Source organism: Pundamilia nyererei, unplaced genomic scaffold (genome assembly GCF_000239375.1).
Source record: "Pundamilia nyererei isolate P.nyererei 1_Seehausen unplaced genomic scaffold, PunNye1.0 scaffold00353, whole genome shotgun sequence".
Taxonomy (NCBI): Eukaryota; Metazoa; Chordata; class Actinopteri; order Cichliformes; family Cichlidae; genus Pundamilia; species Pundamilia nyererei.
In genome coordinates, this window is record NW_005187754.1 from 159,326 (window position 1) to 173,381 (window position 14,056).

The 14,056-nt window shown below is 42.0% G+C and overlaps 1 protein-coding gene across 4 annotated transcripts in view; it reads right to left on the bottom strand.

Annotated features, from left to right (window-relative positions):
* Window positions 1-4,144: 4,144 nt before the first annotated feature.
* Window positions 4,145-14,056, bottom strand: part of LOC102207762 (porphobilinogen deaminase) — a 16,415-nt gene continuing 6,503 nt past the window's right edge. For 3 of the 4 annotated variants that reach the window (XM_005752322.2, XM_005752321.2, XM_013915720.1), the window contains 13 exons: window positions 11,018-11,071; window positions 10,695-10,767; window positions 9,555-9,604; window positions 9,338-9,393; window positions 8,937-9,014; window positions 8,271-8,348; window positions 8,110-8,185; window positions 7,506-7,619; window positions 7,394-7,432; window positions 7,188-7,307; window positions 7,041-7,094; window positions 6,030-6,116; window positions 4,145-5,941 (listed from right to left, as the gene is read on the bottom strand). In XM_005752322.2, coding sequence (XP_005752379.1) covers window positions 5,768-5,941; window positions 6,030-6,116; window positions 7,041-7,094; window positions 7,188-7,307; window positions 7,394-7,432; window positions 7,506-7,619; window positions 8,110-8,185; window positions 8,271-8,348; window positions 8,937-9,014; window positions 9,338-9,393; window positions 9,555-9,604; window positions 10,695-10,767; window positions 11,018-11,071 — 1,053 coding nt within the window. In that variant the 3' untranslated portion in view covers window positions 4,145-5,767. Of the gene's footprint in view, window positions 5,942-6,029; window positions 6,117-7,040; window positions 7,095-7,187; window positions 7,308-7,393; window positions 7,433-7,505; window positions 7,620-8,109; window positions 8,186-8,270; window positions 8,349-8,936; window positions 9,015-9,337; window positions 9,394-9,554; window positions 9,605-10,694; window positions 10,768-11,017; window positions 11,072-11,206; window positions 11,437-14,056 lie in introns of those variants that run through there. The other variant, XM_005752320.2, reaches the window with a different exon arrangement.

The window sequence follows — 14,056 nt, forward strand, 5'->3', positions numbered from 1 at the left end:
AGTAAGCACTTAATACATCATATATATGTCATGACTCCTCCTTAGTATGTCATTCATAAATACAGGCATGTTTGCCAATCTGTTACAGCATTTACAGCTATCAGCGCTGCTCGCAATAACCACAGTCATAATTATAGTCATAGTGATAAGTCTGTATTTAAAAATGGCATACTAAGGAAGAGTGATGGCATAAAAATCATGAATTACAAACTTACTAATACCTGACTAATGATTAATAGTGTGACATTATTATAAAGTGATACGATTTATCCGAGTGAAAAGTGCCTTTAACATTAAATGTGCCTTAAGTGAGATCTGAGAAAGAGAATTGCTCAAATACAACATCACAGGGCTATAAATATATTATAGATATATAATAGGTCGGTGATTCCTGAGATAAGGGACAAAACATGTTCGCCAGATAAAACCCAATTTTGGGGGTTAAAAATATGCATACAAGTGTTACCCCAACTGACTAAGAGACAAACCAAGGCAATGTTTACACAACAAAAGTATGATTTAGCATTTTTTATACATATATATTTATTTTAAATGGTACAATTCATTACCAGTACCTAAAAATCCATTCTCCAGAAGCAGGTGTGATAATATTAAAATACAGAAAAAAATTAAAAGTAATGTAAAATTAAACATCACGGCTCTCGTCACTAACCATTTACCTTATATAATATCAAAATATGCAATTGAAATTTTATTTTTACGTATTTTTTAAGTGATTAAAATCATGTCCAGAGTTTTTCTCAACACCATCTGATTTTTTTAAAAGTACAAAAAACTCGGGAATTATTGTGGGCAGCTTACACTCTGAGGACCCCTTTACCACTTCCTGTTTGATACTCATGCCATGAGGTCGTTTTATTTTTATTTCATTTGTGACACACCTTTAAAACTGTGTCACAACCACAGTGCGTCAACACCAAAGTCGATGAAATGCAAGATTTAATTATTGTTTTTGTGAAAAGAGCTTCATTTAGGTAGACTGTAGAGGCCGTAAGCAGCTGATGAAAAACAAGATGGCTTCTGTCAGAAAAACATGTGTTTTGAGAGAAAGTTGGGTATTTTGTCAGCACCATCAGGATTTTTGTCTGACGGTGTTGACCCTTTTTCTAATGGTGTTGACAGAAAGTGTACTATTCATCATTCATATTCATATTAAGTTATTTTTATTAATATTTCAGTCATATTACTTCCTGTGTATTTCACTGATATTTCTGCTTTACAGATGTGTCGAATATTATCGAATTTGCCATATCCTGAATCTCATTGTTTATGTATACATTATTAATCCTGTAATGCTTAGTCCTCTGCATTTAACCCATTCACTCATTCATGCAGTGGGCAGCTACCAATCCAGGATAGCCGCCATTCATTGGATTTGAACATTCAACCTTCCAATCATGTGGCATCTACTGAGCTATCTCTGCCCCGAGAGCTGGTCTTTAAGTGCTGATGTATGAATCCTGCTTCCGGACCCAAACTACTCTGTGTTTATTAAGCCTGTTGTGCTACTAAAATGTTTTAATGCTTTTTATCTTGTTCTATTTAATCTGAACAAGCCCCTAAAAACAGTCAGTGATCAGCCTAACCATCAGAAACCCTGCATTAACTTTTATCAGGTGGAAAAAAAGTTGGTGTTCATCCTCCAGCTTCACTGTGTTTATGCTAACATAGCTGTGTCGCTAGCAATCACGCAGCACATCACTATATAGCAGCTAGCCCAACTTCAGTAACCCGACAAACGTCACTGCTGTTTAGTTTTGTCTTCATTCATGTTGGAATGTAGGAGGAAACCAGCGAGCTAACTTCTAACTCACTGATCATTTTATTAAAGATGAAAGAATTTAGACAGTGATGCCACAGAGCTCCTTTGACTTTGGGATCTGCAGCCGAGTTTCAACCTGGATTATTGCTTAATACATAATTGTGTTGTGAATATTCATCCTTAATCTGTATAAATGCATATGGTTCAGAAAAATTATAGTAATTACAAGATGGTACATTTCAGGCTAGAATGGCAAAGGGGAAGCTGTCAGAGGAACGAAAGAGAAGGAACAGGGAGGATCAAAAAAGGAGAAAAAATTTACAGCCAGCCTGAGTTGAAGAAAGAGTTTCTCATAAAGGGAAAGATGGAGAAAGAGAGTGAAAGAGGGAAAAAGAAAGAAAGAAAAAGGGCAGAAGAGAAGGTTTTGGAAACAAGCACAGAGACGAAAGGAGAGAAAGTCCAGCAGCGTCTAAACACAACCACAGAGAACTTTAGGAATCAGCAGCAGGCGGCTGCTTGCTGGTGAACTATTAAGATGCAGAACTTGACGTGTGCAAAAACAGAATTGTTATGATGCGTCTTGTGATATTACAAAGGTTGTTAAGGTTTAATGGTCATTTTGAAAGAAATAATATCTTGTTTTCTACTAGTGTGTCACCACCGTCAGCACCTTGTCAACTCCATAATATGGAGTTTTTGTTTCTTTTTCTCTTTTGGAGAAACATATATTTTCCTCCCTCACGATCTTCCAATAAAAATACTCAATTTTCTCAATAAATGTGTAATTTGCATGCTACTAAATATGATTGTTTCTTATAGAGATTAAATACAAGCTTCTGAAAATATGTATGACTGTAACTCTAATAATAAAAAGCCAAAACCATCTTACTTTTAAACCTGGTATAATTACTTTGAAAACACATGTGCATAAGCAATAGAACAAAGAAGCTGCTAATAGTCAAAATAGCTGAAACAACCTCATTTAAAAAATATATATTTGCATTTCTTTGTGTCTGACGGTGTTGACAAAAACCTTGCACTTCTCCAGCAAAAACATAAATTATTAAAACATCTTACACCTGGGAGACCAAAACATGGTGAGACAGACACAACTTTGTGTAACAATTATATGTAAATGTGTTTTTGAAAAATCAAAAAATATATTTTAGAAAATTTAAACCTGTTTTGTCCCTAATCTCAGGAATCACTGACATATATTTTGAGTAGCCAAAGGCACTAATTTCATAACGGACTCATTGTGAGATTATCCAATGTTTCACAACACACAGAAGGTTTAGCATCTTTAGACTGATTTCAAGTAGGAAATACTTGCCTCCTTCTCAGTTAGCACGCCCTTCACCCCGTCCTCATTTCTACACATTTATATGTCAGTGTAAAGATGTAAAAACTCTGACGCCTCCTTTCATTCAGAGTTTAGTTGCTGGGATACAGTGAAGTGCAACATGTAAAGTTGTACATGTTTCTAGTCCTTCTCTAAAACAGCTGCTTACAGGTTTAGGCCACGTCACAGTTCCTCACAGTGGGCAGCTGAAAACAGCATGCTCCCAGTACAGATGCAGAATCGGAGTCCAGTTTAATTCATCCCATGCTCCCATCCGCGATTCAAGAAAACCCCAAACATCCAGCAGTGGCTGGGAATCCTCTGATCCTCACCTCTGATGTCCCTTTTCTGAAATGCTGCGTTACTTTTATTCCAGATGTTTGTGTCCCACAAAGGTTCTGCTTTTGCCTCGTCAGTGCACAGAATGTCCTCCCAAAGTTAAACCTTCTGGTTCTTCCTCTGAGCACTTCACACAACATTCACCCAAACACTTGTTTCTGTGCTCTGTCCAACATTCATTCATCATCAAGGTGGTTTTTTGGGAGACGAGCCTTTATGTTGGACTATCCGTCCACCCCGTCACATATGCAGTGGAGAGATCGTCGGAGTTATGGGTCTGTTGTGACCTGCTTGATAATTCATTGACGCACTCTTAATGTAATTTTGGTGAGCCGCTTACTTTTGATAGTTTCCAGGTTTTCTCCACGTGTGGATCCTGGCTCTGACTGTGGGCCTGTAAATCCTGTCAGGCTGATAGATGTCCGTCATCGTGTTCCTTGGCTGTTTCTTTAGATCGGGCCACAGCACGTCGCTCTGTGAGATCGTCACCTTTCACGTGAGACATTAATAAGACCTGGTCGTGGCTGATAACACTGAACTCGTTACTTTTCCCCATTAATAAAGTAACATTTAAAAACTGCATTTTGCATTTACTCGAGTTATCATTGTCTAATATTAAAATGTATCTGATGATCTGAAATGTGCATGATAAAAAAATAAGAAGGAGCAAATACTTTTTCACAGCACAGGAACTTTATTGCTTCTTGATGACGACCTTTTGTTTTGAACAGTCGGCGCTGTGGGAAAATTACTGAGTACAACAGTCTTCTATGTTATAAAGAAATTAAAGCTGAAAACAAATATGGCTAACATGACCTCTCATTGTCTCAGGAGGTTTAAATCAGATATGCAACAAAAACCTAGAAAAAGAACATTGAATTCCATGAACACTGGATATATGATGCAGAGTGAAGACTGCTGCATGTAAGGCAGGTGTGCAGTTTGTAGGCAAAATGAGATAATACTTAGACAATCACAGTAAAAATCATTAACACATTGTGATATATGGGGGGTACAGCATGTTGCAGCGTAAACCTTCTATGTGCCGCTAACCTGACGTCTGTGAGCTGATGAGTCCTGATCAGTAAAACCTTCAAACCAACTCATCAGCTTTCAGATACTTAAAGTGATCGTGACATACAGACTCCATAAATATAACAGAGGTGCTCTAATAATCAATCTACTGTCAATATTACATAATGATCTAAATCCAGAAAGTCAGAACAACGTAACAGGACGAAGGCCGTCACCACAGCATGAGTCTTCATCATGACAAAAACTGGGAACTTTTCTAACCACGTGTGTTTTCTTGTTGATGATGCGTGTCCAGCTTTGGGGAGTCTTCAAGCATCGCTCACAGGAATGAAGCTCACAGTTCATCTCCATCATCGGCTTCCAGCAGGGATGCACTGGCCTGTCTGAGAGCTCATACAGGAAGCTTCCTTTGTGTCGTTTTTTTATTCTCCTTGAACTTACAGCTCCGCATCACACCATCACTGAACGTCGACTAATGTGAGAAAACAGAAATGTCAATCTGACACACATCAGTGAGTACAGTATGGATATCAGTGCATCCCTGTGGCCAGCAAAGCACTACAAAAGACCACAGTGCATGCTTTAAGAATCAGAGCAGGACAGTGAAAACGTGCAGGCGCTGGAGCTGCAGTCATATTAAAACCCACACACACGCCACATGTGCATTACTACCAGTGTTAAAGAACGCACTCCTGAAGCCCAGTGTGTGGATCAAATATGCTCTCTCTGCTAATGAGGAAGCAAGCAGCCCTCCACAGCTGGATGTCACCTCTTCTTTCGTGATGGCAACAAATGGGTGTGCCAAAGTGAACATAAGCGTGAACTGAAATTTTGCAGACAGTCCGCCTTAATGAACAGCGCTCGTCTTTGGCACCGTCGAAACGAGAAGATGCTGGGTGAGTTACGACAGCAGATGTGGATGAAACGGTCTGAGCTTTGGGAACAAATGATTAGACGAAGGCAGTGCTGACAGACTGATATCAGCCAGCACTGGTGCTGTTAAGTGTTGACAACAACGTCTGAAGGCCACTGCGTGTTTCTTACCGAACGTGGCTCAGGTTCCATGAGGTTCTCTGCGTGAGAACGCACAGGAACCGAGACAGCGGGGACTCTCAGTGAGCGGATAATAGCAGCCAGTTTAGCAGCTTTCTACAACCCTGACCACAGGTCCTGACCTCATGCAGCAAACAGTCAGCAGACCAACATTAGATGGAGCTCAGGTTGCGACTGCCTGCATGCTCTGGAGCCCCGCTGTCAGCCAGGAAGACCTATCTGACGTCATTGAGTTGCCGGGCCACCGTCAGGATCTCCTTGGCTCCTTTGTTGAGCAGTAAGTCGGCCAGGTCGACGCCGAGCTTCTCGGCCTCGTCCTGGACGCTACCTGGGATCTTGTTGGCCGTGACTCCCACTCGCTGGACCTGCTCGTCCACCTTTTCTGAGCTCTGTGGCAGAAACGCACGTTATTATGAAAACAGGTTCCTATGTGCAACGAAGGTAACGTGGCAGAAACACAATGCACGCAGCTCTTACCTGGGTCCCCACAGCGATGCTGACCTGCATGGTTTCCTTCAGGCTGTTTGAGCCATCCAGACTGTATACCGCCCCCGTCAGGTACAGCTGCAAAAGCATACAGGATTTCTCCGGGTTACTCACACGTTCAAACAGCAAGCTTTTAAAATCAGATGAGAGCGGGCCGCTGCTGCAGAATCAAATAGGTACCAGTACAAGACTTGGTTTGTCTCCATATTCATGCGACTGCTAATGATTTAAGGATAGTGATCAGTCACAGTTAAACTTCTGATTATCATATCCCTGCATTTATAGTTCAGTCGTCTTGCAGAAGCCTGCTGAGGCCCAGCATGCAGCGCCCATCAGCTGTGACCTGAAGCACGCCACTGCATCAACAGAACCTAAAACTGTGAAGCCACAGCAGATACAACAGAGCAGTTTTCTTTGATGAGTTAAACTGAGCAGGAACCATAGCAGCTGTTTGATATCATCACTTGTGTATTAGAGGCCATCGTGGCTCAAGAGTTGGGAGTTCGCCTTGTAATCGGAAGGTTGCCGGTTCGAGCCCCGGCTCGGACAGTCTCGGTCGTTGTGTCCTTGGGCAAGACACTTCACCCGTTGCCTACTGGTGGTGGTCAGAGGGCCCGGTGGCGCCAGTGTCCGGCAGCCTCGCCTCTGTCAGTGCGCCCCAGGGTGGCTGTGGCTACAATGTAGCTGCCCATCACCAGTGTGTGAATGTGTGCGTGAATGGGTGGATAACTGGATATGTAAAGTGCTTTGGGGTCCTTAGGGACGAGTAAAGCGCTATATAAATACAGGCCGTTTACCATTTATTATTGATACTTGTGGCCATTAGTATAAAATATGAGTATTTGTCACTTGGTGCCAATAGTCTGTTGAGACACAGCAGAGTGGCAGGAAATACTCCCACAGCTGCTACGAGTGGCAGATAAAGTGTGTACAGGGCTGGATCTGCAGCTAACAAGAGCACGATGTATAACAGTGCTGAGCCACAGTCACTAACACTCTTACCTGGGAGTCCTTTACTTGGGTGTGCACAGCCACTGGGACACTACAGCCACCCTCCTGCAAAAATAACACACAAATAAATGATAGAGTCATCACAGATTCACACAAGTGTGTGTGTGTGTGTGTGTGTGTGTGTGTGTGTGTGTGTACCAGGCGTCTGAGGAAGGCTCTTTCAGCTATGCAGCGCAGCACAGTGTCAGGGTCATGAAGGATGGACACCATCTCTAGGATGTCTGCATCTCTGGCCCGAACCTCCACTGCCAGGGCCCCCTTAAAAACACACATGCACCTTATTGGGAGCCATGAACAACCACCCGTCCTGTGGATTCCTGACCTTTCCACTCGGCAGTTCCTACCTGTCCCACAGCATACATACAGTCGTCGGGCTCCAGGATCTACCAGGGGGAAAGAATCACACTGTAAGACTAGAAGTGCCACCCACATGCTGCATATAACCACACAGTGTACCTGGCTGATGCGGCTTTCCCAGCCCATCCTCCTGAGGCCGGCAGCCGCCAGGATAATGGCGGCAAAGTCATTTTTCTCATCCAGCTTCTTCAGCCGTGTATTCAGGTTCCCACGCTGAACACTGCAGCTCAGGAAAAGCCCACCAAACCCAGAAACTGCCCACTCAAAACCCACTGGATAATGGCCGTCATCATCGTCAACACAAGCGCAGTGTGATCACAGTTTGGGACTGTTAGCAGCTGGATATATTTCCTAAACATCAGCTGATGTTAGCCTCTAGCTTGGCCTCTTTGTGTGTACTTGTTTAGCCCGACTGTTCACACACTAGTCAAAACCAGTTTGTGAGTGTTTGTGACCTGCACTCCAGCGTCTGTAATAAAAATAGTATTCGCTAACACTACACCGTAACCACACGTGAGAAAATGATCATTTACCCAGAAGATTATGGCTGCTTGTGGTGTAGTAACATCCAGGTAATTATTGTCCTTCTAATTAGCCATTATGGTGTTGAGACAGCAGAAGGTTGTGTGAATGGGGAGCTGGTTTCCTCTGTGCAAACCGCTGATAAACACAGGAACAGCGCGACTGCTCTCAGGAAGGATACGATGTCTTTGAAGTCCAGGTGGGGGAACCTCTTCTTCAGCTGAGCAGCTCGGCGCAGCGAGCTGGTGCCAATCACACTGCACAAACGAAGTCCAGTGTGTTAGCCGTGAGGAAAGTGTAAGCAGATATAAGAATGCATCGATCAGGTCCCTCTGACTGCACCTGTTCTCTGGCAGCGTGTCCAGAGTCTTCCCAGCATGGCTCGGATGGAGGACCACTGCATCGTGGGGGTTTTCTCTCCTGTAAGACGCACAGATCACAACCACAAATGCTGCAACGATCTATGACCCCAAGCATTATTTGACTTATTGTCCCAACAAAGGACGAGCTGGTGCTCCGCACACTGCGTGGCACCTTTGGTACACCTAATCCTCGAAATAACTTGTTTTTCATCGATTTTAAACTGGCACAGTGTAACTGCACACACTACACCAGGGGTGCCCAGTCCCCGAGAGTTACTGTCCTGCAGCTTTGAGATGCATCTTTGTTCTGACACACCTCAATCAAATGAATGGCTTGTTATCAGGCCTTTGCCACACTTGATGGCATGCTAAAGAGGTAATCAAACCATTTGATTCGGCTGTGCTGGAGTAGGGACGCATCTAAAAGCTGCAGGACAGTAGCTCTCGAAGACTGGGACTGGGCCCCTTCATCCTGTAAATCAAAAGCATGAAGTGGAGCCCCGGAGTCATAAAAGGTTATCTAAGAGCAGAACGTATTCGATTACCCGTGTGAAGACCTCGAGGTGCCGGGTGCACTGAAATTGTCCTGAAAAGAGTAAATGCATCCAAAGTAACTGTAAGAGTCAGAAGTGTGTGAGTGACTCACTTCAGCACAGCTCCGATGGTGAACCCCGGAGGCAGAGTGGTGGGAAGGTCTTTGAGGGAGTGAACAACCAGGTCGACCCTGAAGCACACACAGGATATGCACTCGCATGTATGAGCTCCACAATGCAGCCATTTACGCAGCAACCAGAGCCCACCTGCTACATCTGAGGCTCTGCATGCACTTCACATGCTCCTGTGGACTAACACCACACAGCTTTTCTGTATTTTCTGTTGCAAAACTCTTGAAACTAGCAGGTTCCTATACTGGTATTAGGCTGCTTCTTCTTTTAACCATTAAAATGTGCACATTTTACAGGCTGCTGAGTAACTATTCGAGCTGAGCGCTTCTGAAGAAGAGAAAATAGGAAGGACGTGTGAAGCAGTGTCAGAGGTCACACTTACTCATTCCTCTCCAGTGCATTCTCCAGCTCTTTGGTGAACAAGCTCTTCTCACCAATCTGCAGGAGACAGATTCCCATTAACTGCTTCACATTTATCAAGAACCTCCATGCAGCGTTTGGTCTGCACTGTTGCTCATGAAGCAGTGAGCTCATGTCAGCGCTGACAAGACTGTGTAGGTGGCAGCAGTCATGTCCGTTACACTTCCTGGAAGCCTTACCTTTGACAAAGCAGTATCGAGGATTTTGTCTCCTGTTGTTGACATGGCAACTGGAACACAAAAGATTAGATCATGAGACGAGCCGACAGTAACGCATGCTGCACTTTTCCCACCCTATCAGACAGAGCAGTGAACGCACCGTCTAAGGCAACGGACTGGAAACTAGTAACAAATGTAAAGACACAAAATGTTGCCATTAATCCTGTTTGTCTACACAATGGTGCTGTTGGTAATTTAGCTTCTAGGAACAAGTTTCAAATCCTCAAATTTGAGAACTTTTTTCTGAGCATCAAAAACCTGAAAAATACTGGCTCTCCCTCCTGAGAGGGATCCCTGTGAGCACTGAGCAGCAGGCATTTATGCAATATTTGGACATCATGTAAAGCCATTTTGTTCCTGCTGAACAGCTTTAATGCTGACTTCTTGCAGTGGGAGGGTGGACGACAACAGAAAAAGTAGAGTTGCTGAATTTGGTAGCAGACTTACAGGTGGTGGTATCGATTAAATGTGCAGATCCATATAAAGACTGCTGCATCCGTTTTGTGTTGGTTCAGAAAAAGAAAAAACCCAGGAGAAAGTACTGAACATGAAAGTGGGCTGACTGTCTGCAAACACTGAAATACTTTTTAACGTTTTAGTTACTGTTTTCTAAAAAGTTACCATTCCTCTTTATTCCTTTTTATTTTAATCAGACTTAAAAAAGAAGAATAAAACTGGCATTTTAAACATGGTAATATTCTGGGCCAATCAAAATCGCTATCAGTGCACGCCGCCTTTTAACAGGACGATATATTCAAAATCACTGCTTGTTCTATGTAATATGATGGATTTACTTTTTTCAATAATTCCTGGTTTTTAGTTTCCATCTGTGGCTAAAAGCGCAGGAACAGTCTAACTGGACTGCTGCTCGCGTTCAGGTTCAGTGACGTTTTCTGGAAACACACGAGGTCACCAGCTGCTTTGAACAAAGACACAAACTTCAGTGTGTTCAGTGCGGTGAGGATGGAGTGACAGCGTGGACAGATTCAGACTCAACTTTAAGACTTAAGCTGTAAGAACATGTGTGTAATCCATTCACTCTGAACAGAAACATGGAGACAGAGCAGAAACGCTGCACAGACAGAGGGGCTGCCTTCTTACCGATTTCTAAGTGGATGTCAGGGTACAGCTCTTTCAACGTCTCGGCCACGCTGTCCGTCTGGATGCGAGCCAGCTGCAACAGAAGATCACTTCATGTCAGCTTTCACACGTATTAAATCAGCAGAACAGAGCAGATGACAGACAGTTATCATAAAAACACACTCGTCAGGCAGGATTGTTTTATCTCTGTGGAAAGGAGGTCCAGACGGCTTTCAAATCAGATAATTCACAACCGACACTCGGGATCTGTAAGTTCAGCTTTACATTAGAGTCAAACCTGCCTGAATTTGAAGCTCCTGATTGGATAATAATGTAATACTCACCTGGCTCTTGCGGGTTCCCACTCGAATGACTCGGCTAACTTTGCCGTTTCCATCCTGCCGGAACATAAAACCAGATCAGCCACAAGATTTTACAAACACTCGCTCGTATTCCTCATATGTTCAATCAGCACAACAGTTACACTTTCTGACTTAAAATACGAATGAATGATCCCTCTCTGCTGGCCTCACCCTGATGTACTTGTAAGGTCCTTCCTCCATGATCCACACTGAGCTTCTGCACTGTAGAGGCTATTGTGTGCTGTGTGTCTGGGACTGACTGCTGCGTCCTGGTAAGGAGCTTTGCTGAGGTCATATAGCCTCTTGATACTAAACAGTGTCCTTTCTTACTGGACCCAGCTGACTCCTCCCCCACTAAGGACCTCCACCTCTAGTTTCTCTGGTTCCCACAGATAAGTGTGTCTTTTCAATGAGTCCGTTACAAAAGGCAGTTTAGGAGGGTCCTGGTTACAGGGTGTGGTCACAGGGAAGAGTGTGAGTGGAAACGTTCCTCTTCAAACAGAAATATCCAGATAACACTGCTGGCTGTTTTTAATCAGGGACACACAAGGCTGAAATAAATGCAAAGATGCAAACACTGCTCAGAGTAAAGACTGATCTAAGCGTGTCACTGGAAGTCTTTATTTCCTTGTGATCCTGGTCAGACTTTAATAGCAGTGGCCGAGTAAAACAAAGTAATACTTACGGGAGTATTTCCGTATTTGCTAATATGCTGTAGTTTAAAACTAAAAATGTTGTTTAATAAAAATAAATGATAATCTTCAACAGCACACCAGATGTTTGATTTGACTGTTTGTTTTTGACTAGATGACTTATTATACACGTTTTAATTATTAATGAAAATAACTGATAATTCACTCATTTCTGTGCGCGCTACATGCAGATTACATCGTTAAATTATTATTCTTACTATGAAATCTGAATTATTTGTAACATTTTCTTTTTTACTCATTTATTTTTCACCTGACCCGTGCACGTCTCAGACATAACCCTGGGTATTACGAAGGGTAAAACAAAGACTGAATTTCCAGCCGTCTGTCCGAAAACTGACTGGTGTCAAGCCAGCCTCCAATTCGAGACTTGCAGTCAAGCCAGCCTCCAGTTTGTTTTACGTTCCCTGTGTATTCAAAGTATAACGGGAATGGATGTGGAAACCGGATTTCAAAATAAAAGCCAACTTCGAGTGAATTAACAGATATGTTAAGAACATAATAACGTATAATTTAGGCTTCTTTTTTTTTTTTTTTTACAAACTCTAATTTTAGATCTATATGACACAGCCTTGTACCCTAATTGTGCCCTGTCACTATCAAGGCCATCTTATTTTGGATTTCAAAATAAAAGCCAACTTCGAGTGAATTAACAGATATGTTAAGAACATAATAACGTATAATTTAGGCTTCTTTTTTTTTTTACAAACTCTAATGTTACATCTATATGACACAGCCTTGTACCCTAATTGTGCCCTGTCACTATCAAGGCCATCTTATTTTGGATTTCAAAGTAAAAGCCCTGTGAATCTTCATTTTTGAACTACTCTTTCAATGAATTCATAATGCTCTTAAAAGCAAAAGTCGTATTTCCAAATACTATTTGAACTTTATATCAACACTTTCCAACCACAGTCTTTTTCAGAGTAATACCATATCAATATCAAGTCAGTCTGATTTTGCCTTTCATAGTAATGGCCCTTTGAAATTGTCGATATTTGACTTAATCTTCTAACGATTCAAAATGGTCTGAAATGAAAAATTCCTGTTTCCACAGGGTAATTCCACCTTAGATCAACAGTATACAGCCCCACAGTGATACCATATCAATATCAAGTCATTCTGATTATGCTTTCAAAAATAAAAGCCCTTTCAAATTGTCCATAATTGACCTAACTTTCAGTGATTTCAAACTGCTCTAAAATGGAAAATTCCTGTTTTCACAGAGTAATTCCACCTTAGATCGACAGTATACAACCCCACAGTGATACCATATCAATTTCAAGTCATTCTGATTTTGCTTTCCAAAATAAAAGCCTTTTCAAATTGCCCGTATACGACCTACTCTTCTAACGATTTCAAAACCCTCTAAAAAGGAAGATTTCAGTTTCCACAGGGTAATTCCACTTTAGATCAACAGTATACAACCTCACGATGTTACCATGTCAATTTCAAGTCATTCTGATTTTGCCTTCCAAAATAAAAGCCTTTTCAAATTGCCCGTAGACGACCTACTCTCTTAACGATTTCAAAATGCTCTTAAATTGAAAGATGTCGTTTTGCATTTCAGAGTAAAAGCCTTTTGACTTTGTTTATAGGAGCTCTAGTGCATATGATCACAAAGTTAAAATTTGAATATAGAGAAAACAGAGTTGGTTCGACAGAAAACACAACTTTGTCAGGTTGGGGAACAGCATTTCTGGAACATTACTGAGCAGCATGGGGGCTCTAGAGGGATTGTCCTGGCTCCACTTTTTTCATATTGTATACAGCAGACTTCAAATATATATCTTTAGTTTTGCCAAATCCAGAAATACTCAGGTGACACTGCAATTGTAACGTGTCTCAGGAATGGGCAGGAATCTAAAGACTAGGAGACCTTTTCTTGCCTTGAGCAACTGGATTCAGATAATTATATGCAGGCTTTTCAATTCTCATACAAATGGCAGATGAGCTTGGAATTTTTGTCTGTGATCAGAAAAATTATTCTAATTATTGTTTTTGTACGAAAGGCATTGTCTGGCACCTCTGGTTTTTTTATAAAAACTGTTCCAAACTCCACTGTTAGATTATATGCAATGATATGTGTTGGCACAAACTGGTATTAATTCATAGAAGCTGGAACTTTCCATTTAATGCCATTCTGAAGTTGTGGAAAGAGAAGCTCCTATAAACAAAGTCAAAAGGCTTTTACTCTGAAATGCAAAACGAGACTGATTTGAGATTGAGATGTTACCACTGTAGAGGTTGTGTATGGTTTGCATGAACTCCAGTTACTTAGTGGAAACAGTAATTGTCCTGTTAACAGCAT